Source organism: Dermacentor silvarum, chromosome 1 (genome assembly GCF_013339745.2).
Source record: "Dermacentor silvarum isolate Dsil-2018 chromosome 1, BIME_Dsil_1.4, whole genome shotgun sequence".
NCBI classification, from domain to species: domain Eukaryota; kingdom Metazoa; phylum Arthropoda; class Arachnida; order Ixodida; family Ixodidae; genus Dermacentor; species Dermacentor silvarum.
Window position 1 is genome coordinate 63,140,647 of NC_051154.1, and position 25,529 is coordinate 63,166,175.

Here is a 25,529-nt window from a genome sequence, read left to right on the forward strand (position 1 = left end):
CAATTAGTCGAGGGAGAAATGAAAAAAAAAAAAAAAAAAACTCGTTTACTTAGATTTAGATGCACGTTACAGAACCGCAGGTGGTCAAAATTAATCCGGAGTCCCCCACTACCGCGTGCCTCATAATCAGACAGTGGGTTTCACACACAAAGCGCCAACATTTCATTAAAGTTTAACACTTCTGCCACGATGCGATGTGCCGTGTGAGGCATTGACCGTGCTAACCTCCTCGTCGGCTACGAACAATGGCCCACAACAACACCTCAAGCGAACACGTCTCGCTGTGTGTTCTGTGCACTGCGTGGAGAAACACAAGTGGTGCACGCAAGGGGAACATCAATTGACGCAAACACTATACAAAAAGCTTCGCTTACACCCGATTACCTACAGTGCGTGGGATCTGCATATCTTTTTAAACATTTTTTCCCCGCTTTATTGATGATAGTTTACGTGCCTCTACAGTGAAGTCCCTGTACTTACTGTGTCTGCGTGTTTTGACGATACGACGTACGACCGCAACTCAACTTTGAACGTTCTTTTCTTGATAACGCTCTCCCAGCGGTACTTGTCGAGGAGCAAAGGTAAAGAGACGTTGGATGCCTGTTAGAAAGGTTAAGCTCCACTGCATGAAAAACGTGGTTGCCCATTTAACTCAGCGACAGAGGATAATATCCGTAGGGCCAGCCATAGCATCCTTTCTCTTCGTTCTCTTTGCATAGATTCTAGGCCGCAGCCGTGCGCTAAGCGGGCTTCATTTTGTTAAAACGCTTATGCAAAGCTCGATTTTGTCTGAGAGAAAGAAAAAAAGACGGCAGTAAAGAAAATGTTTTTTTCTTTCTTCCGCATCAGCACGCACGTGGGATTTTCCACGACAAGTCCATCACAAATTGTACTGGACACGAACCAAACGTTTCAGAAACGGAACAAGCGAACGTATTTGCATACGTAGTTTCGCCCATTTGCGAGGAGACAGGCGTCTGTCCCACCGAGCAAGGTGTACATAGCGCCGCCTACGATTTGACCTTTAAAAGTTGTTGAGCCGTTTGATCCGCGACCTGCTGGTCTCGCTCCATCCATCACCCGCAGCGGATGTGCATCTGTCTAACGGAGGACAGCCGTGACGCTCGGGGGGAAAAGAGAGGCTCGTTTGGCGCCCGAGCTCCCACCTCGAGACGGTGCAAATTGAAATGATAAGTCCCGAGGGTCTCGACGAAGTTGGCGGGGGTCACACAGGCGCGCTGCACCGAGGGAGCAAAGGAAATCGGCGATACAATGCTCCGCGCGCGGCAGCGCTCTCGGTTCCGTCACCGGTAGTAGTGGCCGCCACCAAAGCGACAAGGCACCTACGCAGGTGTGGCCGGCGGAGAAAGTTCCGAGGGCGTGGACGCGCTTTCTCCGACCATCGCGAAAGGGCTTCGCTCCTTCCCCTTCCTCTCTCGCCGGCCGCTGGCCCGGCGTCGGAGAGCACGGCTACCGCGATGACGACCTACATCCAACCTTCTCGCCTCACGCGACTCTTCCGCGCGGACGACGGCCGCTTGGACTCCACGCCGCGTTCGGCACAGAGAAAGCGAGAAAAGCGTGACGTCACGGCTGACGTCGAAGCTGTCTTCCTTTCTTTTGCCGACTTTTTTGTAATTTCCACCACTCGCGCCGGAGGGGGGCTTTCCCTCTTCCAGCCCCTGAACCGAGTGCGGCCGCACATTGCGAGCACCACGCTTGCTACCGGGGTATATATAAAAGTTGACCGGAAAGGGAGTAACGGTGTTTGTGTGTGTGCACGCGCTTCGCCAAGCGCCGAGTCGTCTCTGCTGCTTGATCCCGGGAGTCGTACCGCATCCCACCGTCACACGCCCCCATAAATCCACCGCGCCGGTTCCGGATTATCTCGCAGCTTCTCCGCCGGCAAGCCAGCATGAACGCCTGGAGGGTACGTACTGAAGATTCTTAGGGACTATATACAGTTAGACTTGAGTCTAGTGAAAGTGTCCGGTGCGATCCCGAGTCCTGTCCCTCTGACTGCAGACGGGGACTGGGGATCACTCCGCAACTTATAGCTGATAAACTTTCGTTTCTCTACATGTTGCTTATTGCTCGAACCTGTGCTCTTCCGTACGGCCCGGCATTACGGTATCTGCAGTGGTGCTTGATTTGGTAAAACAGATGTTTCAGAACTGAGGATAGAAAAGAAATGCGCGGAAATACGAATGTTCAGAAAGGTGATCACTGCATACGCATTATACACCGCCAGGGACTGGCACTCCTGTGCCTACCGCTATTCAATCTTGCTGATGGCACCTACAGTGAAGCCTTCCTTCTGCAGTTCGTAAATGTGCAAAGCACAGCTGCAAAATGTGTGTACTTGCACGACAGCCAATATGAGTCCTGCAGCATCCTGTGTTGAACTTGGCGGATGCCCAGGCAAACATCTTCAGCATGCTTTAAAAAAGTGACGTGTTGGACTGTGCATGGTGACATGCAGGTTCAGCGCAGGCAAATCTTGTTGGACGCGTCGAACTAGCGAAATATAGTCTTTCTTGACATGCTGTTCTGAGGCTCTTTTGTAGCAAACTTACGCTAACTTTGCTTTACCACAGAGAGACTGCGTTGCTTCTTCGTGAGATTTCACAAATGCATATCCAGACAAAGATATTTTAGTTAACCGTATCGAGCTACAGAAGGTGATTCTAATTAGAAGATTCCTTTTTTTTTTTCTTGTAGAGAATGTACGAAAAATTTCCAATGGCATTGTGAGGGCGGGGACCCTTTACGCTAGCTAGATGCCGCAAGATTCTGTGTCGGCAAACAAGAGCGGTGCAAAACTCGCTGCGCTTCTGAAGTTCCTTAGCAAGGAAGAAACACCATAGTTTTTATGCGCAAGTAAAATTGCGCTGCATTAAGCACTAGTTGTGATTGTGGGATGATTCGCTTTGTTAGCCTACATGTAAACATAGATCCTCGTTGAAGCGGTACCAAGCTCATTCTCTCTGTTTTTCTTCTTTGTCCTCATCATACAGTTCCTTTAACCCCTTCCCCTAGTACAGAGTAGCCAGCTAGATGTTCCTATGACTCTCTCCCTTTCATATAGCTTTCCCCCTTTTTTTAGTACCCTTCTAAGTGTTGAAGGAGATATTTCATGTTCTCATCGACAATATCGAACTCGGGCTGTTTATTGTGAAACCAAGCGCAGTACGTTCTTGAACCAAGTTGAAATGAGCCTATTTATCCTTTGCTGACCAACAGGAAGCGATAGAGACCGTCTAAAGAGTATACGCAAATTTTAAAAAAATTTTTCCTTCTTTTCTTTTTTTTTTCAGCAAGTTCATTCGCAAATGTCAGTCATCCCACATAAAACTTTATTACCCTTTCGTTGTAATAGTAGGGATCGGTTTCTGTTAGAAAGAAACTGCTCTCTTCTTCCGCACTGCACACATTCGACACAGAAATGAGGCTACGTTCGCTGTAATAAAATGTGAATTACACGTGACGCCTTTCAGGTACGTGATTTCGACAGCAGAATGCCATTGCTAAAATGAAACAATCCCGTTGCTTCCTCAAAAAAAAAGAAAGAAAAGAAAAAGAAACGCTGTGATGCCCACGTTGATGAACATTGTGCGAGGAAAACACTCGTTATAGCTAAGTTGCATGGCTGGTCTACTCCTTGACCTTGTGATTACCTTAAATTGCGAATTGCGCCATTTCTTCTCGTGTTTAGCAGTTTAGCTAAACGAGACGCGAAGTTGCATTGCGCAACCGATTCCTACTAACAAGCAAATCTTGCGCGCCAGCCTGGAATGATCCGTGCGCCGTCGTGCGTACCCTCCTGGTTGCACACCGCGTGCAGGGAAACGAACAGCGTAAGGAGGCTTAAAGTCGCAGTTGTTTCGTCTAGACCACACAGGAGTGCCGGAGGAGTGGAGGAGCACCGACTCGCATATCTCACAATGCATTTGTAGCGACCAACTAATGTCCTTGCGACATACGGCGGCCAGCTTTCTACATTGCTCTCTTTCACCGCTAACCTCCTCTCTTCTTCTTTGTGCCTTTAAAACGTGCTCTCTCCCCTTCCTTCATCCGCTTTATGATGGCGCTAAATGTGCGCGCCGCCTTACGGACAGAGAGCAGCAAGAGCAAACGACTTGCGCGCGAGAACGCACAGTCGGATCGTGCCGACATCTCGAAACGCGCGGCGGCAAATGCGTGAAACACGTGTCGTCGAAGTGTGCCAGCTCGTTATCTGTGGGTGGAAAAATGCACCGTAAACCCAATGCTGCACCGAGAGCTCGCCAGCACCGCGCAGAGCGGCTGCTGCTAAGGTTAGTATAATAAGTTTCGACGCCATTTATGCGTTGTTTCACGAAGCTTGGATCGGTAGGACATTATAAGTTGGCCCGCCTTTAGGCGAGTCGGCACTCCTATTTTACTCCCAGGTCTATCCTGTAAGACGAAAGGGCCACGGAAAGACGAGGTGGTTTTCCACGACTGACGAATGCACCTTCTTGCTCGACTAAGGAAATGGAGTTTAAAAAAAATAATAAGGAAGGTTTGAGAATGTAGGATCCCATAATGTGTGCACAGACGCGAGCTAGGCCGCAACACTTCCGTAGCCTATCGCAAAACCTGTCGTATCGTTATTGAACCTTATCTAATGAAAGTCGAGTAGACTGGCAGCTACTGAGAGAAGCGATGAGGCGTATGACGTCCGCGTGAGCGCTACAAGTGTCTGGCGTGGACATGAGGCAGGAGGAATTGATGCATTTCATGAGCATCCCCTTTGGGACGCAGTAGTTGCTGTTTCCACTTAACTAGTTCGTTCTTTTTTTTTTCTTAACCTTTCTGCTGCGTCTCTTCTCGGTCTTTAAGATTCGTGGATCGTAGCAGCATGTCATCGAATCTTAAGTTGTGTTATCGGCCTAAAAAATTTATGTTCTTTTCATTCTGCCTTTTCCCAATACATTTACACCACCATTGTTCGAGCTGTCGTTTACTATACATGTATATACTCCACCACCAGGTTATTTCCCCTTTCCCATAAGGCATGCAAGGCGTACTAAAGTAAATGGGTAAATACGTACCCATTTACTTTGACAGGGTACGTCAAATTTTGTTTACTTTTGTGTATTAATTTATTCGTGACAGCCTAAAAAAATGACAAGTGCTTCTTGATCTATGTGCTGGCTGCGTCCTGTCGTTGCGGGAAGGAATTTTCCCTTGCATACAGCAGTGGCAAACATCATCTGCATCGTAAAAAGTTTGCCCGTAGCATTAAGTCCTCAAGCACACCCAGTTCAAGCATCAAAATGTAAACGCTCCTTTAGGAGTTGTTAAAAAGAATTAGTTTTAAATGTCTTCTTTAGGCGTCATGTAAAGCTCTAAAGTGTGTTTATCTTGCATTCCAATTTACATTAACTCCTCTAGGAATAACTTAGTTTCTCATTTGAGGTAACCCGCTTACTTCGCGCTCCTCTTTGACATTCGTATTGCTATGTAAGCCACCGCGTTATTCTGCAACCAGTCTACCCACACCGCAGCAATACAGGCAGTATACCTGAGAACTCTCGCCTCCTCATCGCTTTCTCTCCCATTTGCTCTCAACCGTTCTTGATCTTGGCTCCTCGGGCTTCAGATAACATTTGACCTCCCCCCTCATATCTTCTTGTATTCATTCATTTGTCGGGCTGTCATGCGTGCCTAATTAAAGCTGGAAAACAATGAAATGAAACGATGCTAGAAAGCAATGAACAATGGTGTGCATGCCTTACCACTGACATAGTGTCAGCGCCATCAGTGGCGCAGCCATAAATTTTTTTTTCGGAGGGGGAGGGGAGAGAGAGAATATTTGAAGTGGCGCGAACCCATGATTTCAGGAGGCGAGCGTCACCGCCAACATAGACACTCTCTCCACTTGCCCTATCTAGCCTCCGAAAGCGAAATTCCTTCCCTGCGTTCTCCCATACCGCAGTCGGAGGATCGCGTGACGAATACGTCATGGGTCCCGCCTCTTTTATATATATATATATATATATATATATATATATATATATATATATATCGCGTTTTTGCTGACTGGCCCACTTCCGGTGATGGTCTCGCGCGCGATCTGTTGCGTTTGTCTCGTTTTGCGCAACGGACGATTTTGCGCGCTCTGCACGAGAACACCTGACCAGTGCCACAATCACGAGGATTGAGGCAGGCGTGAGAGGATGAAAGGGCATGATGGCGGCGCTGGACCACGGTAGAAAATGACATAGTTTCGGTCTCCGCGCGCGCGACTGCACGACGTGGGAACAAGCAGGCGAAACGGAGGTACATCTCTCTTGCTGCGGTACGGAGTAAAACAAGAGCACGCAGACATTCGGTTTGTATGTTTTATTATTTCTCTAAACTTTCATTCCTCTATTGAAGCAGCAGATCAAACAAATAACTGCTGTTGCCTTGAATAACTCTAGAAGTCACGTGTCACTGTGAGTGACGTCACAGCACGGCAATGTACACGCAGCCGCACTTGCGCGATATACGTCGATTCTCCGGCTGGGAGCGCGGCGCCCGCGAGGAGAAGAGCAAATGGCTTTTGGTTTGAAATCTAAGCTCTTTCCGCGTCGCGTAGGGATGAAATACTTAACAGACACGATCGTTAGCGCGCATTGCATGCACTGCGCTTGTCAGACATGGTATAGGGGTCCTTGAAAGGGACACAAAGAGAAAATGAAGAGGAGCTGTATTAGTAAGTTACCCTCCTATATCGCAAAAGAAAAAAAAAAGAAAGAGAAGAAAAAGAAGAAAGAAACCTATCTTGCGAGAGAACATACTTGGTAAGCCAGAAAGAGGAAAATATGGGTATCGACGCCGCCTTAAAGTTCCCGCACCAGCTCGCTGTGACGTCGTGGATTTTGACGTCGTCGGCTGGGTCCTAGGTAGTTTCCTATCAGTAAAGACGGACTACAGTCTATTCTATAAGAGCTAAAGACTGAACTTAGCAAGTGTCAAAAGCTTTTACTGAGCCACCACGGCTGGAATACGAGGAAATATTTAAACCACTGACGTCACACTGACATGCAGGCGCTGCGGTTACAGCGCGAAATAAAAAAAAAATTGAAATTTTACCTTCATTTTCACGTCTAATAATCAGCCTATTACTGGTAACTGCGAAATGAATAAAAATAAAGTTCATAAAGAATAATTTATCGATCTAAGCTGAATTCGTGTTTCTCTTTAGTGTCCCTTTAACAAGAGCTTAAAGGCAGGTCGTTTGCAATTAGTTCTAGGAGACATGCGTTCCACGACTTTGTTAAAAATCCTCGTCAAGCTTTCAAAATTCAGACTCAGTGCACACCTCGCAATTTCATGTACAACGTGGACGATTAAGGAAAGGCGAAAGTCTATGTCCAAGCAGAGATTTGCACGGCACTGTTGATTCCTGGGATTTCACACTTTCTCTCTGTAATGGGAAGTTGGCTGACTGCAGCATGATAACGCTAATATTTTGTTCTTCTGTACTTTTTTTTAATACCTTGTATATGAGAAATGTGCATATTGCGCGGACATTGACTTGTGGTTGAACGCCTTACCACATCGACCTAATTCGTTGTCCCACATGTTTAATACATTCATGTGTTAATTGTACATGCCAAGTTTGCATTTATACTTGAAATTGAATATGTTAATGCGCTGTAGAAAACAGAAAATCTGCAGACTTCAGTTCCGGCTCCGAAATGACAGCAGATACTCGCCCGGCGGCCGCCAGCGCCTTAATTCAGTCTTGCGTAAAACTCCAGCAATACGGCGCAGAATACCGTAAGCGTAAGCAACTGTATACATTGACATGACAACGACAATGGCGGCATGACGACGACATCTCACTGACTGGCATCCAGGGTCAGTGAAAAGCCGTCTTTCCAAGAGGAAAGTCTAGAATATCTGCTGCGCTGAAAGGCGCGCAGCTGCGAACGACTGCATGCTGTATGGCTCTAGAGCTATATATGCAGCGTGCGCGTGTTGTAACGGGGCCGCATAGAAGCCGTCAGTGCGCTTTAATTCGGAAAGCCCTCTCAGGGGACACCGCCATTTTCTCAAGAACTTATTCGCGGTGCGTACAACGTCGTCTATTTGCAGTACCTGTGCCTGCTGTGCCCTGTAAAATATACATGTACAGACGTCATCACTCTCAGAGTCTGCGTGGCGCGTCAATTCATACCAAGCGCACAGTTGATGCGATAGCTCATTGGTTAGGCGTACTATATATAGGCTGGCTCCCAGCTGCACATTGTCGCAGGGCCATCAATTGGATTACCAGTAGCGGGTTGGGGGCAAAGTTTTGTTTGCTATCTGGTGGTGATGAAGCGCAGGACGGAGTGAAGTGCGGAGGTCGTCACACATGGCGGCGATTGCGTATAACGAGGAAGGACGGACGAGACATAGCCATAGAGTCTCTTACAATATAGAGCGAAATCTGGTTCGGCTTTTCTTGAACTTGACTTGGCCTAAAACATTGTCCTGGCTCTGAAAACAAAGCTTTCATCGAATAAAATGTTGTTTTTTTTTTCGTTTTCCCGTAATGTATATATCATTAACGTTGACTCAAAACGTAAACGATTCAAACCGAAGCAGTGATCGCAGACATCCTCGTTTTTCTTCCGCCACTCAGAGACCCTCCAGTATACTGTACATGTTTGATATAACTGTACGTTTCGCTAACTTACGTTTTAATGAAAAGTGTTCTTACATAATGATAAAGGGAAAAAAGCAGTATTTTGCACGCTGTTTTAGGTGAGACTGCACCATTGTGGCAAACATTACGCTGTTCGCAAGACGCGGCTTAAAGGTGTCCTGGTTCTCCGAGGACGATGAAAATCCGAAGCCGCTACTTCCCAGCATTGCCGATGCATACAACGGCACAGCAGTGCCATCTTTCCCTCTACGTAATTCTGAGAAACTCTATGGACACAACGAACCCAGTGTCGGGCTCTTAACTGCTGTCGCGGTAAAATACCGAACCATTGGCACGGTGAATGCGACACAAAGGAACAGAACGAGAAGCAAGGCCCCATGATGCAGGCGGAGAAGAAGAAAAATCGGGGTGCCTGTACAAACGGTGAAAGCGTTGTCAGAAATGTCTACGCCCGCAATCGGTGACCTTGATCCGCTCAGTTTCTGGCGCAATGCTTAGATCGAAGGCCCAATCTCGCACCGTCCGCAGCACGATTGTTATGGCCACCTTCGACGACTGCTATATACTCTCAGTTCCAACGTTGCGTCCATACTCTCGTTCTTATTATGCATGAAACTCTGACACCTTGAGCGACGTGTAGGCAGGTCGATTATACAAGCGCGCTCTCATGGCCCGGCACTTACTTTTCCTCGTAGGCGGCATTCAGTGTGAAAGACGTGTGTTGTATTTGACGAGACTAACGTATATGCTGAAAAGGCTAGAGTGCGTTTTTCCCATTTCTTTCTTTCGTCTTCCACTTTGCAGCTTTTGAGCAAATAGCACACTGTTTCGAAAGCGAAGCGGTGCGGGCTGCATTCTGAAGGTGGCGATTAAGGGAGAGGGGGCGGGCTGGAGGTCGGAGCTGGAATGGACAGAATGCAAGACTCGAGACGCACGCAAGGGCCGCACCCGCGCGGCTGGTTTCAGCGCTCCGCGTTCTCGTCATCTCCGCGTCTGCAGTCGCGACACGTCAGGCTGTACCGCAGTGTTCTCGCCCGTATATAATATGCGCACGCGCGCGCACCGTGATTCAGTGCCGTGGTGTAGTCATTTTTCCCACCGTTGTAACATTGGGCCGCCGAGGCATACGCATACAGGTAAAAACGACGTGTGTGTAATGTCAAGATGCCCGCGCTGCTTGTAGGGCCTCGTAAATTTAAAGGGCCCTCAAAAGTGTCGAACGTAGGAGAGAAAAGTCCTTTCGAAAAATAGCGGCAAATGGCATCGCCTTCTCCTTGAACGAGCTGCGACAACAAGGGGAATATAGTACAAATGCGTCCGGAAATGCGCGCTCCTATAAAACCGACCGCGCCTTCATCGGGGACAGCCGAACGGTTGTTGCAGCTCTGGTGGCGCCGCGCACAAAGCGGCTCAATTTCCATACGGGGCTGGCGCGCTTTAGCCCTGATAACTGACGGGGCCCTTTTGTTCTCACGGGGCGAAGCGCGGCGCACGCACTCAGAAGCAGGAACTAGCGGCCGTCATGCCGGCCTATACATACTGTGCTTGTCACGAATGTGTGTACTGCGCCTTGGTTGGCTATCTGAACGCACATTTCCCGAGAGCCGATACAAGCCACCTGGTATGCCTACCGATGGTGCGAGGCCCCCTCCAACTCTATCTGTCTCTCGCTCGTTTTTATGTCAAAGTACAAACTTTTTACACTGAGTGTGTTTCTTCTGTGCCATGATCCACCATACCGAGGGCACGTGCGACACAGGATGTCAACTGTAAGTTACTAGATCTTAGCGCGAAATAGATTACTGTGAACGAAAAGACACTTAAACGGGGCAGGCGCTGACTATTAGTTTGAAATCGTGAGAACAACACATAAATGCAAATTTCCGTCCAAGCGCAGCATATCAGCAACATAATCATCGTTTACGCGTATAGTAGTTCTACGAGCGCGGCCGAAGCGCGGTTTGCATCCACATGCAGAGACATGCGTACGCACTTTAAATGCGCACCATTCTTGTTGTTAACATCGAGGGAATGTTCACTAGAGTGATCATGCATTCACGTAGCGATCCGTTTGTCCTATACTATATTGGATATATTATAGCTCTTTCTGCAGGTCGAGGAACTATCGTAGTTTGCGTCTGTTGCCCTTTGAAATGCGAGCACACAATTTCGCCAGGTTGTTCCGGAGTCAGAGAACAGCATCGACACACCACGCCGGCTTCCGACATGAAGGCCCAACAAACTGGCCAAGTTGTGTGCTCACTTTTCAGAGGGTGACGAGCAGCCCATGATTGGCGTCAAGAAAGAATACATGCAAATCCATACGTAAAATATTCGACGGGAGTAATCTACGACATTCTCTTGACGTGCAGCAAGAGCTCTGTAGCTCCAGATAGGCATTCGGTAAAATCATCAGGGCGGATAGCTTTTGAATCATTCAATCAGCTTAGCAAAGTTTTTATCCTATTCTAGCCAAGCACAAGTTTAGGCATTCTAGGCACTTCACTCGGCGCAGATTTTCCGAATGGTGTGGTTAATGGCATTGAAAATACCGATTTTAAAGCATTCGTTAAAACAGATTAATGATGGTTACGTTATCCTTAACAATGGCCGTAATAGATATTGTCCTTCGTATTACCAATTTTCCTAAGTTCTTTAGAAGTTTCTCGCATTGTATAGAGGGAAAATTTTCAAAGAAGTTTGATTTAGAATGTGAAATCGCAACTTTTACGTAAACTTTCTCGTTTGTTAAGATTTTTTGACGAAGAATTGTGCTTGTAAGAGTTCTGCGTAGTCATTTAGTCCGCTGGGTCAACTTTTCTTGTTGTTGTACTTTTGTGAGCCATGACTTAGTCTACTGTCTTGGTCAACGCTCAAGATGGGACAATACAATTTCTCAAATCCACCCGCCACTGTGGCTCATGCAGTGACCGCACTTCTTTATTATAGGTATACAGATGCATCGCTCACTACTGATGTTAATACTTGCATGCTCAAAGCTAATTTCTGAAGCAGCGGCACTATGGTCGGCACTATGGTATCTACGTGATGCGACAGTGATACAGGAGTGAAGGAGTGTAGATCGAAATCCCAGATGGCACCCACAAGGTATCACATCCTGGATCCAACAGTGAGGGAGCGGCCATGTCACCATGAATTTTTGTGGGACTTTTACCCAATCCCAGAAGGTATATGAGGCCGATTCTCCGCCATTATTTTCGTCAGCACTCTGCGATCGTTGCTGTTCAAAAATGACACATTCCTATATAAACAGGTTTGTGCAGTTTGTAGTGTTGCGCATTTCCTGCACAAATAGTTTTTATTGCGATAGCAATTATATGGACACTCAAAAGCAGATTTCTGCCGTCGCCGTCGCCGTCGCCGTGAGGTTCCGTATGACGTCAATGGAGATGAAATCGTCGCCGCGCGCCGAACGCTGTATGTGCGAGTGAAAGGGCGCGAGGGGCGCGCGCTTTCACGGAGAGTGAACGCACGGCGGAGAACAAACGCACGTTCTGCGCCGTGCTCCCTTAAGGGCTGCAGAAGTAGGCGTCTCTTTCCTCCTTTACAATCACCATATATGTAGAGCAAACGCACCTTCTTCCGACGCGTGAGAGGCCGTGGGGGAGGGGGGGGAGGGAAGGGAGGCGACGTTTAGCTGCGGCACCAAGTGCCTATTTATATCAGAGGCTCCGGCAACAGTCACCAACGCCGCACGCATTTTGAGCGAACGCGGACAAAACGCCGACGGCGTTGACAACCGTTCTGCGTGTTGCCGGTGCTGCTGCATGTCCAAATTTATACAGCTGATAAAGCTAATATCATTACTCCGTATAGCTATCTACAAATTTGCTATCGCAATTGATGCTTCGCCTTTCAGGTGAAACTGCGACACCTTTTTTGTTACGACTAAAGCCCTTTCTGTGGTTACGCAAGCTTCACATTCTGACCACACTGGTTGCTCCTGATGATAATTTCTGTCATATACTACTTTATGCAGGATTTCACACTCTGTAAATAATTATGCGTCACAAACCGTAATGCTCGACTTATGAAAACCCTCCGAAACTACAACGACATCATTCTGCAAACACACGGATGTCGGAGGATGGCGAGAGGACATTCTGGCTAACCTAGAGCCCTTTGTATAACACCGGCCAACTAGCGACCTGTCGCGCGCGATCACGTGGTGGTCTGCTCACCCCAACCCTGCATTACGCTCCCTAATCAGCGACTACCTGTCCTACTTCTGTCGATAACATATCAATATTTATCGAGGAGCGCATCAGAATAAAGGTTTAGTTACTTCAGTGCACGGGGCCACAAGGGCTAATTTTTTCAATGACAGAAAAAGCCACACAGTCGAGTTTCCCGTTTCACAGGCGTATTGGCAACTGCATCATCGAGATGTAGTGGTTTTGGCTAGTTCGTTCTCCATAATGTGAAGTGGCACTGCTCTAAACAGGGCAGAGGGACACGGAGAAGACGAGGACGAGCGCTCACTGCCAAAAAAATCTTTTATTGCGATAGCAATGATATGGACACTCCAAAGCAGATTTCTGCCGTCGCCGTCGCCGTGAGGTTCCGTATGACGTCAACGGCGATGAAATCGTCGCCGCGCTCCGGACGCTGTATGTGCGAGTGAAAGGGCGCGAGGGACGCGCGCTTTCACAGGGAGCGAACGCACGTCGAAGAGCAAACGCGCGTCCGGCGCCGTGCTCCCTGAAGGGCTGCAGAATTAAGCGTCTCTTTCCTCCTTTTCATATATAGAGAGAAAACGCTACTTTTTCCGTTGCGCAAAAGGCTGTGGGGGGACGGGAGGGAGAGAGAGAGGGGAGGCGGCGTTTAGCTGCGGCACCAAATGCGTACTTATATAAAAACGCCGCGCGCGTTCAGTGCGAACGCGGGCAAAATGCCGACGGTGTCGACAACAGTTCTGCGCGCTGCTGTTGCTGCTGCATGTCCAAGTTTATACAGCTGATAAAACTACTATCCTTACTCCGTATAGCTCTCTACTAATTTGCTATCGCAATTGATGCTTTGCCTTTCGGGTGAAACTGCGACAATTTTTTTTTATATCTAAAAGAAAAGAATGCCTTTAGTTTAATATATTGGGAAGAAGGTCTTTAGAGATGCTGCAAGGTCCGTGTCACTTTGGTGACGACGTATGATGGTTTGCGGCGTCCTAGTGAACGGCCGAACGTGGTGTCCAGAAGTGTTTATCACCTTCTCAACTTTTTTTAGCATACATTTTCTTTCTAGGTTCTAGGTCTTTTTTTACGTCACTCTTTTTGCAGTTCCTGCACCGTGGCACCAACGCCAAAATATACAGGTGGCCATAACGGTCATAGCAGCTTAACTTAAATCCCAATGCCGAACATTAAAGTGCTGCACGAAATTAACTTTCCGACTGGACAGCTACTTGGTGTGTATTCACATATCAGGTTTGAATCCACGCGCTGCGAGTAATCGTTGCTTGGAAACAGACTCCGTGTTTCTGCCCACGTTGCTCACGGTTGTGTCTTTCCATGCCCTGGCCCTTCCATTTCGGACCGAACCCTCTCGGCCCTTCGTTATAAATATGGAAATTCAGTTAGCTCGTTCTATTGCTCGAAAAGCCTTGGGTAGAGTCACGTTTGGCGCTGGCGTTTCTGCTGAATGCACATATTCGTATAAGTACTTTGAAGTAATGCGCTGTTCGCCTTCAGACTTCTATGTAGCTGCAACTGTTTAGGACCACCGAGTGTTTCCAGAGAACCTGCAGGGGAACCTCTTGGCATTCTTTTGCATGCAGAGCACGCAAACAATTGCCTCATGAAGTTTAGGTGTCGAAACGGTGAGCGGTTTAACTTGAAAGAGCTAAGGGCGCGGCTCCAAACAGAATGATCGAGTGGCGCTGGGAGAATGCTTTCGGTCCATCCGGTGACGCTTTCTAGCGTGCATGCGTTTACTTCAAGATTATCTATTTGAGAAACATTGAAAGCAAAAATTATGCTTTGTTCACTTTGAGTAATTTGCGCAGGCTGCCACTTCGTGAAACAAGCTTGCGTGACTAGAATGCGAAACAAATCCTTATAGCAGGTTAACCAGCGCAATTATGAGACAATGTTTTATTAAAAGGTGAGGTGGCGTTACATTTCTATGTGTGGGGAAAGATTGAGCGAAAAAATTATGCATCTATAAGAAGTTAAACAAATTACGTTCATTTAACAACCGCTTCCATCCCAGTTCTTCAGGGGCCAGTCATTTGATGATAAACAATCTCTCGATGAAATGTCGAAACGACCCGCTTCCTTAAAAAACTTTTTCTTTTGTCAACGCTGGAGAAAGGATCCAATTGGGCATGTCAGAAGCAAAGCCGTACAGGAAAGTTATACTTCACGAAAATGATCACAAATGTCGTTTTTTTTTTAACATTTCTGTGAAAGACGCACTTGGGGAGCAAGTCAATTGTGCATATGACTAGACGCTATAATTACATGCCACCCTTGATTCTTTCCAAACCCCTTAACGCCCAGTGTCGCGAATTCGTGACATGTTAGAGTGTCACCTCGGGGCAGTAAATTGAACGAGAAGCGAGCGTGCATCGGGAATACGAGCGTGGAGTCAACCACGTGCAACTTCACGATTTTTCGTCGTTGCCGACCGATAGTGCAGACGAAACTGTCAGCAGAAAAAAAAAAAAAAACACGAAACAATCGGGCTTTTTGTTCTTGTTCACTTCAACATTATGACTTCCATCAATAAACATACTAGAATGCGAGTTCAACGGCAGAGTGCCGGGTTTTTATATTTGTCGCGAATTCGCGACAACCGGCATTTACGCCTTCTTGTGTACTCACTCCCACGTACGGCTAGGTGGAAACGAACTGCGCAAGGAACAAACATATACAGTATGAAAGAGATTTAGCAGGACTGGTTAAATGAGGTGAGGAGCCGTATACCATGGATATCTGCTGTGGAGACGGGACGCTGGCGGTTATTTTAATCCTCACTTTGATGAATTCTGCTGATGCAATACAGCCCCTGAATGTACCTCCTTTTAGATCCTCGCTCCTATGCTTTTAGCCCCGAACATCGCTTCTCAGTAGGAACACACGTGCTTTAATCCCTCCGTGTGTCTACTCCCTTCCCCGTGATATTATTGGGCGGAAGAAGTCTATCTTGGGAGAAAACAGGATGGGACAGCCTTCCGTCATCTGATCTTGCGTTCCAACGCCTGAAGACCCAGTGAACTGCCCACTGTTCACTGGGTTGTTGCTCCAGCATCTGCTGCGGACCTTCACCACCTGTTGTGGCTTTGTCCAGTAACGAGGGCTATACTCGAGAGAGGATACTAAGAGCTTTCAAGCTACGAGCGGATCAGACAGACAGTCACAGGCATTGGCTCGCAGGAAAACGTCGCCATGCCGCACTGCCGCAATTTCTGCAAGAGCAGTACCTCCGCGATTTTATTGAAATACATGTCCTTGACGCAGAACAAGCTGCGCGAAAAAGAAAAAAAAAAAAAAAAAAAGAAAGAGGCTGCGTGTGACGCTCGCGTACATGGTTCACTTTTAACTACATGTGCATAGCTCGAAGAAGGGTTCTAATTGCAGGATGTTGGGCTTATGTCATATAATGGGTGCACGTTCTTTTTATGGATCAATTTGGCTCAGTACAGGTGTGTGTGCGTGAGTGTACGTGTTTGTTGCATTAACTTTTCTTCTCGCCTTCTAATCTTTTTGTACCCTTTTCCCTAGCGCAGGCTAGCCAACCGGTTTCAGCATGGCTAACCTCCGTTCCTCTCTTTTATCGCTTCTCTCTCTCTTTATCGGATATATCTCAATAACCAAAAAGTAAATAAAAAAATTTAACCCGAGTGGTCGTCGACGATTTTTTATTCTCTTTCAGCAGCCCTTCCGCAAATCAATTGCTCTTCATAAACATGCGCTGTGGGATAAGTTATTTTCGCGCTATGTTAAAATTATATCAACAGTCACAATTTGACTATAAAGAACAGCTCACAATTTTCCTCTGCGTCCATTTCCTCCTTCGCTCATTAAGCAAGGCTTCAGGCTTGGTTTATTGTCTTACATCGCGGCTGTCTCGCCGGTTCCTCTGATGCTCTAGTGAAGGAGCAGATTGCGTGCAGTAAGCAAGCATGTCCCACATAAAGTTACAGCGCGTGTTTATACTCGGCGCGGGACACGAAGTGGGCAAGTCACTCTCTGATATTGTCGTTTGGGGCTAACGACCCGGGCGCACCAATCAGTTCTTGAGTACACACGGATCCCAACATATGTCATCGCCATGTGCGTTGCGACATTCCGAACTGCCTATAATTATGCGTGTTGAACTCCTCTCAGTGTTGCAGGCCGCTATTTTTGACGTCGCGTGCCCCGGAATGCACGGGCGGTCCGCGCCGATATATTGGCAGCGCCAGGGCATCGAGAACTGCACGAGGGGCGCGCTCGGTTGCGGCAGCGGAATTGGCGTCTGTTTGATCTGGTGCACATGAGGGGTGGGCGATGGAGGAGCGCCGTAAACCGAAACATCAAGATAAGCATTATTATTAGACTGTAGGAAAGCCGAGACCAGCACACTCAAGTAAAAGGAGGAATGGGCGAAGGTGGAGGGGGTTTGCTTATTGACGCCGCGTTCACGGTTACGGCCGTGCTTGTGTACGCCCGTACGCGAGCCTTCGTTACGCGCGTACGCGCTCTCCTCCACAAGGACGTCCGCACGCCGCTCGGGGCAGTGCACGCGACGTGTATCCCCAATCAAGCGTGCGCGCATACACAAGTGCAAGAGCTTAATCGCCGATGCTAACGACACCACGCCGCCTCCCCTTCCTGGCGAGTGATTCCAGGCGCTATACGAAGAAGCAGGAAGGGAACGGCCCGTAAAGGAAAAAAACGCTTAGTGATGTTTGAAAGAAAAACGAAGGCTCCTGGCATGCACGTAGAGCCGTCATGTGCTGAGAAAGAACAGCGAAGTGGCGATAGGTATCTGTACTGTTCGGCGCTCAGGCGAGTTCGGCACGTTGAACATGCGGCTACGGGGCACTGAAGCGAGGAAAGCCGTTGAAGCTTCCTCCGCTGCATGGCAAGTGCCTAGAGCCATCGAAGAGCGCTGCTCCGAGGTGCGCGCTGACAAGGGTAATGGCGCTAATTTCTTCACGCCTCTGGGGGCTATAGGCGTCGTTGACTTCGCAATCTCTTCCTCCGTTATCGGCTGCCGGGATAGTTCGCCTAAAGTGCTGCAACGTTAAACTGTTTTTAATAAAAGCCTTGAGAGAATTGGAAGAGTTTTGAGGTCTCTGCGCGTAACAACTACACCAAACCTTTTTTGGTATTAACAGCGCAAAACCTTAGACGGGAACACGAGACGAGAAGACGACACCACGAGCGCTGGTGTCGTCTTCTCGTCTCGTGTTCCCGTCTAAGGTTTTGCGCTGTTAACACCAGGATGGAAAACCAACAAGCCCAAGCTGCGGTTTTAACCAATCCTTTCTAGGGGGCACTTGTTGGTGTCGCACTCGTTCCTTGTGTTGTTATTTTCTCTGTCTTGTTGCCGTTATTTTTGGGCTGTTTTTTCCATGTTGTGTTGTTCGGCGGAAGCCAAGTACTTGCCATAGAATTAGGTGTTTCAGACAAAACGCCATGTTCAACTAGACTTATTCCGTAGTGTTTAGACGCAACCAAGGACGGAAAAAAGTCAGGACAGGAACGAGCGTCAAGAGGACAGGAAAGACCGTCCTTGGTTGCGTCTAAACACTACGGAATAAGATGAACCAACTAGCCCAGCAACAAGTCTTGATACGATTCAACTAGTCGCTTTGCGAAAGTCAGTCTAGACCTCCTAAAAAAAAGAAAAAAAAAGAAAAACCGTTTGTGAGAATGACGCGCCATCGCTAGAAGGGGCTGATATTCGACGGATCTGTACGCGCCATCCAACCAATCTGCAATACCTTCTCCGTTATCGTTTCTTCCGAGTCATGTGTAAAGCAAGTGTGAAGTACCGACAGTCTCAAAACGCATAAAACCCATCAAAAATCTGCCTCTCTGATCCACAGTGGCCTTCGTGGGCACGTGCTTGGCTTCCACATTTCGAATCGCGCGATGTCACAACCGCGTATACCACGCGACATGGAAAAGCAGCGAAGCAAAAAGCTTCTCGCGTCGACGAGCGCATTCTTATTTCTTTCCCCGCCGATCCCTCAGCACGGAACTGCTGCGCCGCGGCGGCGTGCCACGGTCGGTCAGCTGGGCCCGGCATTACGCCAGGCGGCGGCGGCGGCGTCCGCGACTTGGCCGGAGCCGGACCCTGGAAGAGGGAAGCGAATGAGCTCGTCTCCGGTGCGCGTTCGCGACGGAGGGGGAGGCTTCCGCCAGCGGCGGCTCCTGCGGCCCACGCCCAGTGGCACAGTTGCGCAGAGCGGCGCCGCCGTTTCCCCGAAGTGGGCGACTTATTAGGGCTGCGCGGGCCATTGTTTCTGGGAATCCGTTAGGGACGCCGGCACAGTACTGCTGCTCCGAAGAAAAAGATAAGCGCTGGCCGACAATGGTGGCATTCCTCCCGCGTGCTCTCGTTGCGCGCATATGGTCCAGCCTGGTGTTCGGCCCATGCAAATTCGGCGCGAGTCCGCCGCGCCTGTCCGAGTCACACGTCACACGAAGAACGCGACCGCGCAACAAAGGACCTCATTGTTGGTCGTTCGCAGCAGGGTCAAGCGTCGCGCCGCGCTCTGCGACCGTTTAAGAGGCTGTCAATGTGAGCAGTGCTAGAAATGCGCGCATGGGCACCGCTTTGCAGCCATATTAACGCGAGCTCTTTGCCGTCCTCTTCCTAGCTGCCATCGAGGCTGCCGCCAGGGCTGGTAACGGCACCGGAAACGATTGCTACACGTGACCCGAGCGCTTCTTATGGTGGCTTTCTGCATTCCGCCAGCTTTCGATTGCCATTTTGTCTCGGCAGCGTCGCATGCCCACGGAACAAGCGTGCCAACAGGTTGCCGCAGTGATGGATGGAGCAGCTGGTGGCCAATAAATAGCGTGCCGATTGTGTCACAATGTTGAACTTACATTCACGAGACCGTTCGTACTTTTTGGGGGAAGGGGATCTGGCACCCGTAACGGCGAAGGCATCGGCCATTGATAAACAGTTCTATAAAGCTTTGTGAACTCGGTCCTTGCTTTGCCATTTCATTTATCAGTTTACGTAACGCGGCCTGGAGGTTTTCTTTCGGTATTATATTTACCTGCTCTTTAAAGTTTGCGCGAACATAAAAAAAGGACAGACTGTGGTTAAAGCTGCTACAGTCTGTTTTAAAGAACAAGGAGGTAATGACGTCACTTACTGGTACTGCGTGAATTGCTCGTGCGCGAAGGTGAAATCTTCAGCAGTTTCATTCCCTGTAGTCTCAGGAGCTTTCATTCCTGCCCTAAATTGAGGCAAGGCGTTATGGAATTTCCTTAGGACACGTTCCAAATTCCTAGCGATGATGAAGTGCCAGTAATTGCTTCGTTATATTGCTCAACGCTCACATCAAGAGCGGGAGATCTATCGCAAGCGGAGGTAAGGCGTTCTGCATTGTTGGTGGACGTTGTTTTAAGAAAAAGTGAGAAACAATTTTGGCGCACACGATTAGAGTCGACATTACAAAAAAAAAGTTACTTTGTCAATAATCATGTTTCTCTTAAATAAAGTAAGGCAAAATTGACTCAGCGACGCGAATGTCTTTTCATATCTGCTTATCGTAGCGACGTTATCGATAACATAGGAACGCTAAAGATTTTGTTTGGAGCGGGGAGCAAAAGCGCTGGTGCACTGAGGCTTCGGTGCACGTTAAAAGAACCCCAGGTGACCAGTATTATTATTATGCCCTCTACCAGGGCATCCCGCATACAGCCCAGGTGTCGTTTTGGGACGTTATACACGATTTGATTTACTGTGATAGGTTGCATTTACTAGCTTTTTATCTTGATCGTCTCGATTTAAGTACTCAGGCCGGTGCAAATCTTGCGATGCGTGTCCACTATGAACAACAAATAAGCCAGAAAAAGTTTTTCTTTTACCTTAGCTTTCCTTTTCTATCACCTATTCCTCCCTCAGTGTAGGGTAGCAAACCAGAAGCTACCTGGTTATCCTCTTCCTCTATCTTTCTCGAGAGGGAGATCCAGTCCGTTAGCACCCTTTCATTTGCCCATGCATGCGATTTGTTTGATTTGCAACGTCTTTATGTAAAAGTAAAACAAAAAGCTCCAGTTGCCTCCTCTATTTCTGGCGTTGCAGCACGAAATTTCGTCTGCTTTTTAGCCAAAATGATGGCGAAGAACATTAGTATGGACCATTAATTTTGCGCAGAGGAAATATTGGACCCATGCATGCGCGGATGCATCTAGTGCCAGACTCAAACACGTCCGTACGCCAACAACGCAGGTTCTTCGCCGAAGGACTTGTGATTTGTCTGCTTTCTCTCGGGAGCTGTTGGCTCGCAAGCTCATGACTTGTTTCTTCAAACTTTTTTAAAGCTTGGAATCCTTATTCTTCTTTGCCTATGGGTACCGATTCATAACTTGCCATGCTTCGTAGACCACCGGCCACCTCTTCTTCCATATAGTTTTTTTTTTTTAATTTTGTGAGCGCTTGCCGCTAGCGCTCTTTGCTAATTTGTTTGCTTAAAAAGGTATGTGGTAAAGGTGCACCTACTCTATCTCGCCTCCGTGTAATATTGAATTAAAAGTTTGTTTTCGTCACTGCTTAACGTTCATCCACTGGCTGTTGAAAAAAAAAACATATGCCCTATAACTCCCATATCCAATAATCCGATATGAAACATGTAGGATCTCATATTAAAACCCGTTTTTTTTCAATATATCTTATTATGTTATTGGATAAAGGAGTTATGGGGATACGGGGCTTTTTCAGTAGGGTCTGTCACAATGATGAACATGCAGTCACCGCCGATCTGCATGCACATTACAGCTTTTGGTAAACTGGGTTTCTATATTCGGTGCCACCATCCTAAAGTTCGCAAAAATCTGATGAAAGTTTTTTTTTTTTTTTTGCTGCTGTTTATTCGCTGTAGATAAATGGGAAGCTAGGCTACACTGCATGGATCCGGTTATTCCAAGACACAGTTAAGAAATCGAGGGTACCCCTTTTCCATATAACACGTTCGTACACACTTATCACCAACACACAGACATGCTACGTCTACATAAAAAAATGAAAACATGATGAAAAGTCTGGAAGAAGCAACCCATATGCATTCGCGTTCATGTCAATTGTGCACAATAAAGAGCACTATTATAAGCACACATACGAATGCGCACGCCGAATCTCTGTTTTGCGAGGCATGACCATGGAGTAAGTGTTTTGGTTAGAGAAATCACACCTGACCAAGTGATTCAACTTATCCCGCAAATTGTCTTGCTGTTGATCATATTGCGGACAGTCCTCGAGAAAGCGCTCCGCAGAAGCGTCGGTGGTGTCACAGTATAGGACAGTTGGAAGTTGTCTTCTTTCTCATCCGGCGCAAAAGGCCAGGTGTGCAGGCCACGTTCATTCGTAAACGGTGTAAAAGTGAATCCAACGCACAGACAATTTTCATGTTTACAGAAAACAGTAGAGAGGGTCTATTTGATACAATCCACTCGATACCCGATATGGAGGAGCTAACATTATGTCACATGCATATAGTGATGCCACATTAGACCTGTTCAAAGACATATCGTTCGTCATTTTATGCCTATGTGCGGGAAAGGACGAACGATAGCTTTGGGCAAGCAACTCGTTTGGCGACGCTGTTGTCAGTGTATTTTCGAGGCGGACGGCATACTGTACGCCGCAAACAAACGATGTCGATGGCATTGACCGAAGATGCAGTATTCAATGCTTCCGCATCATGAGTGCATACAGTGGTGTAGTTTATTTCAGCACGATAAGTATCGACGAGTGAGAGCCATAAGGTCACGCTCAGCACTAGCGTGACCTTATGTCACGCTAGTCAACAAACTGCTTGTGCAACGTCTGCCTTCAAGACCCGAGTGAAACCTTGAAATCGATGCAATTACAGCTGTTCGTGATGCTCGGGACGCTCGCCGTGGTGAACGCCGGCGTTCCGCTGCTGGGAGGTGAAAGCACACAGCACAGAGCTCAGGACGTGAGTATACCCGACTGTTTCCTCGACACATGCGTGACCTGACTTTATCATTTCTCTTTCTTTCTTTCTTTCTTTCTTTCTTTCTTTCTTTCTTTCTTTCTTTCTTTCTTTCTTTCTTTCTTTCTTTCTTTCTTTTTAGTGCGAAAGGAGGCACGCTGTCGTGCGCCCGGTGCACGCAGTTCTGACGTCTGTCTGTGCTGCTTGTATACAAAGACCGCAGAATTTCGTGCTTGGAAGGAGTCTTCTCTCTCTCTCTCTCTCTCTTGGCTAACAAGGAGTTGCTGCAGTGTACATGCTGTCTTTTTTGGCGCGAAAGGGTTTGTTTACAAATAGGTGCAGCTGTAGCTTATTTACTTTCGCCTTTAAGGGTTACGCATATATGGCTAGATTGTTTAGCTGATATACGTATAATGCTGCTGACTGAATGCGAAATTGTGGCCCGCGCTCTGTCTTGTGTAAAGATGCCAGGTAGTACTAAGTGAAGTTGGTAAAACATAGTACTTAATTATGACCGCAATTACGGAGCACATGGAAAGGAACAACACGTTCACAGTATGCACGCAATGTATTTTTATATGTGCAGAAACGACAACCAAAGCTCGTCAATCTTTCAAAACTGGCATTACAGTTTGCCAGAGCTCAGTCTGGCAGTGTTGACTGGTGCCGGATGATCTGAGCGAGAAGTCTGAAATGCGCGGTCTTTTGTTAGCCGCCCTCTCATCTCTTATGCTTCCGACCTTCTGTGCCCTGGAGGGCTTAATTGGGAGCGTTATGATTACTGCTACTGCGTCGACATCCTTTTAAAATCGTACGTTGGAGCTTCGTGGGGCACTTTGAAGGAAAACAGCAGCAGAAATCTCTGGAAGCAAGATGAACAGTCAACACTTGAGTCGCTATATCAATCAATCAATCACTCAATCAATCAACCAATCAATCAATTACAATTGGGGTCGGCACAGACAGTCGTATCGTATTATTATTAGCATATTCTTGCTTGCAGTCACGGCCACAGATTACCTTGAACGAGACGTCCCCACGAAGTGTGCGTTCATACCATCATTTTACGTTGCTCTGATTTGCCAGTGCTGCAAATAAGAGCGAAAGCTCAGCGGACTAATATAGGCTCGTCGCTCTGGCGAGTGATAGGGCTTACGAGGGCGTTGGCCATTTCAGAGTGCTGCTTTATGTGGGCCCTGATGGCATTCGCTTCGCGCAGGATTATGGCAACTACCAGTTCAGCTACGACATCGTCGACCCACTGGGCGCCACCAACGGCCGCTGGGAGGTCGGCGATGCGTACGGCAACAAGCGTGGAGGCTACACCATCACCGACATCGACGGCCGTCACCGGCGCGTCGAGTACGTGGCCGACGCGTACGGATTCCGCGTCATCGTCAACACCAACGAGCCCGGTACGGCGGCCAGCGCTCCGGCCAGCGCCGTCTTCAACTCGCCTTACGTGAACGTAATACGGGGCCTGGCGCTGGCGAAGCCCGTGGTCGCCGCTGCCGCGACGGCTGCCGTGCCCGTGGCCCACGTGCACGCGCCGTATGTGCAACGCGCGCGCAAGGTGATCAACGTTCCCGTGCTGCAGGCGCCTCCAGTGGCCGCCGCGCCCGTGGTGCTGGCCGCGCCGCCGCTGGCCGGCCAATACGGGGGATACGCACCTTCCTTCCACGGGCAGTTCGGACGACGAATCGGGGCGGCACGAAACTTCTACAATTATTACAAAAAGCGCTGACACTCCATATCCACGGGCTGCCTGAGGTACACTTAGAGAAAATGGGAGCAGTGGAACAAGCACATAAAATATTTTTATTAGTACGCCCCATAAAGCGTTCGTTTTTTAATTTACGTGCGTGCGCACCACGTGAGCCCCACCTAGATGGCCTTCCATGTGTTATTAGAGTTCTTTCCTTCTTTATTGCCTTAAATTTGACTTGAAGAAAGGAGAAAAATAAAAGCGTACTTCACACGAACGTTAGATAATTTAAGAGGGGCAGGATTAAAATTCTGCGAGCGTGACGCGGTGTATTTAATTTATGAAAATCCACTCGCGATGTGCAATACACGCGATGCGTGAACAAAGCGTTTCGCCGTGAGCTGCGAGAAATTGTGTCTGGCGGAGGGCTTGTGAACATGGGCATCAGGAGCACAATTCACAAAGCATTTCGTCCGTCAGAACTACGTTTCATTGGTCATGTGCCTTCACCAAAGTTATGCTTGCTTCTATCAAGATTGGTTGGCTCACTGATTTACGAACTTATTTGCTGTAGCGTACGAAGTCCTCACTGAATACGTGTCCGGTTTCGCCATATCTGACCTCAGGTTCAATAAGATGCCCCCGAAACATGCAACGGAGCCCTGACCAGATCGTTAGCGTCTGGGACTTGCAAAAGCTTTCCATGACATCGTTTATTGTTAACGCAAGCTTACTTTCAGGTGTCGGTAAATATAGGTAGCTTTGACGTGACTGCCCTTTGCAGTTGATTGCATGGCAGTGTGCAGTAGCGCTCAAGCACCGCCTGCATATGTACTCACATAGCGCCTAGCGATGGTGCTCCATTGCGGGTCTGTGCGCCATGGAAATAAAGAAAAACAAAGGCGCCTTATCGCGCTTGAATGGCTGCTTAAACTTCTCGTAGTAATTCCCCGGTACAGCTATATACGTGTTCCTGCATTTCATCAGCAGAAACAAATATATATATATAT

The 25,529-nt window shown here is 47.9% G+C and overlaps 1 protein-coding gene across 2 annotated transcripts; it reads left to right on the top strand.

Moving 5' to 3' along the window:
- Positions 1-1,748: 1,748 nt before the first annotated feature.
- Positions 1,749-25,529, top strand: LOC119464435 (adult-specific rigid cuticular protein 15.7). 2 transcript variants are annotated; one of them, XM_037725411.2, is made up of 3 exons: positions 1,749-1,930; positions 22,731-22,817; positions 24,034-25,529. In XM_037725411.2, the coding sequence occupies exons 1-3, from the start codon at positions 1,916-1,918 to the stop codon at positions 24,556-24,558; spliced, it is 627 nt and encodes a 208-aa protein (XP_037581339.1). In that variant the 5' UTR covers positions 1,749-1,915; the 3' UTR covers positions 24,559-25,529. The 2 variants fall into 2 exon arrangements, with proteins under 2 accessions (XP_037581339.1, XP_049524675.1); XM_049668718.1 differs by lacking the exon at positions 1,749-1,930 and having other exon boundaries at positions 22,719-22,817.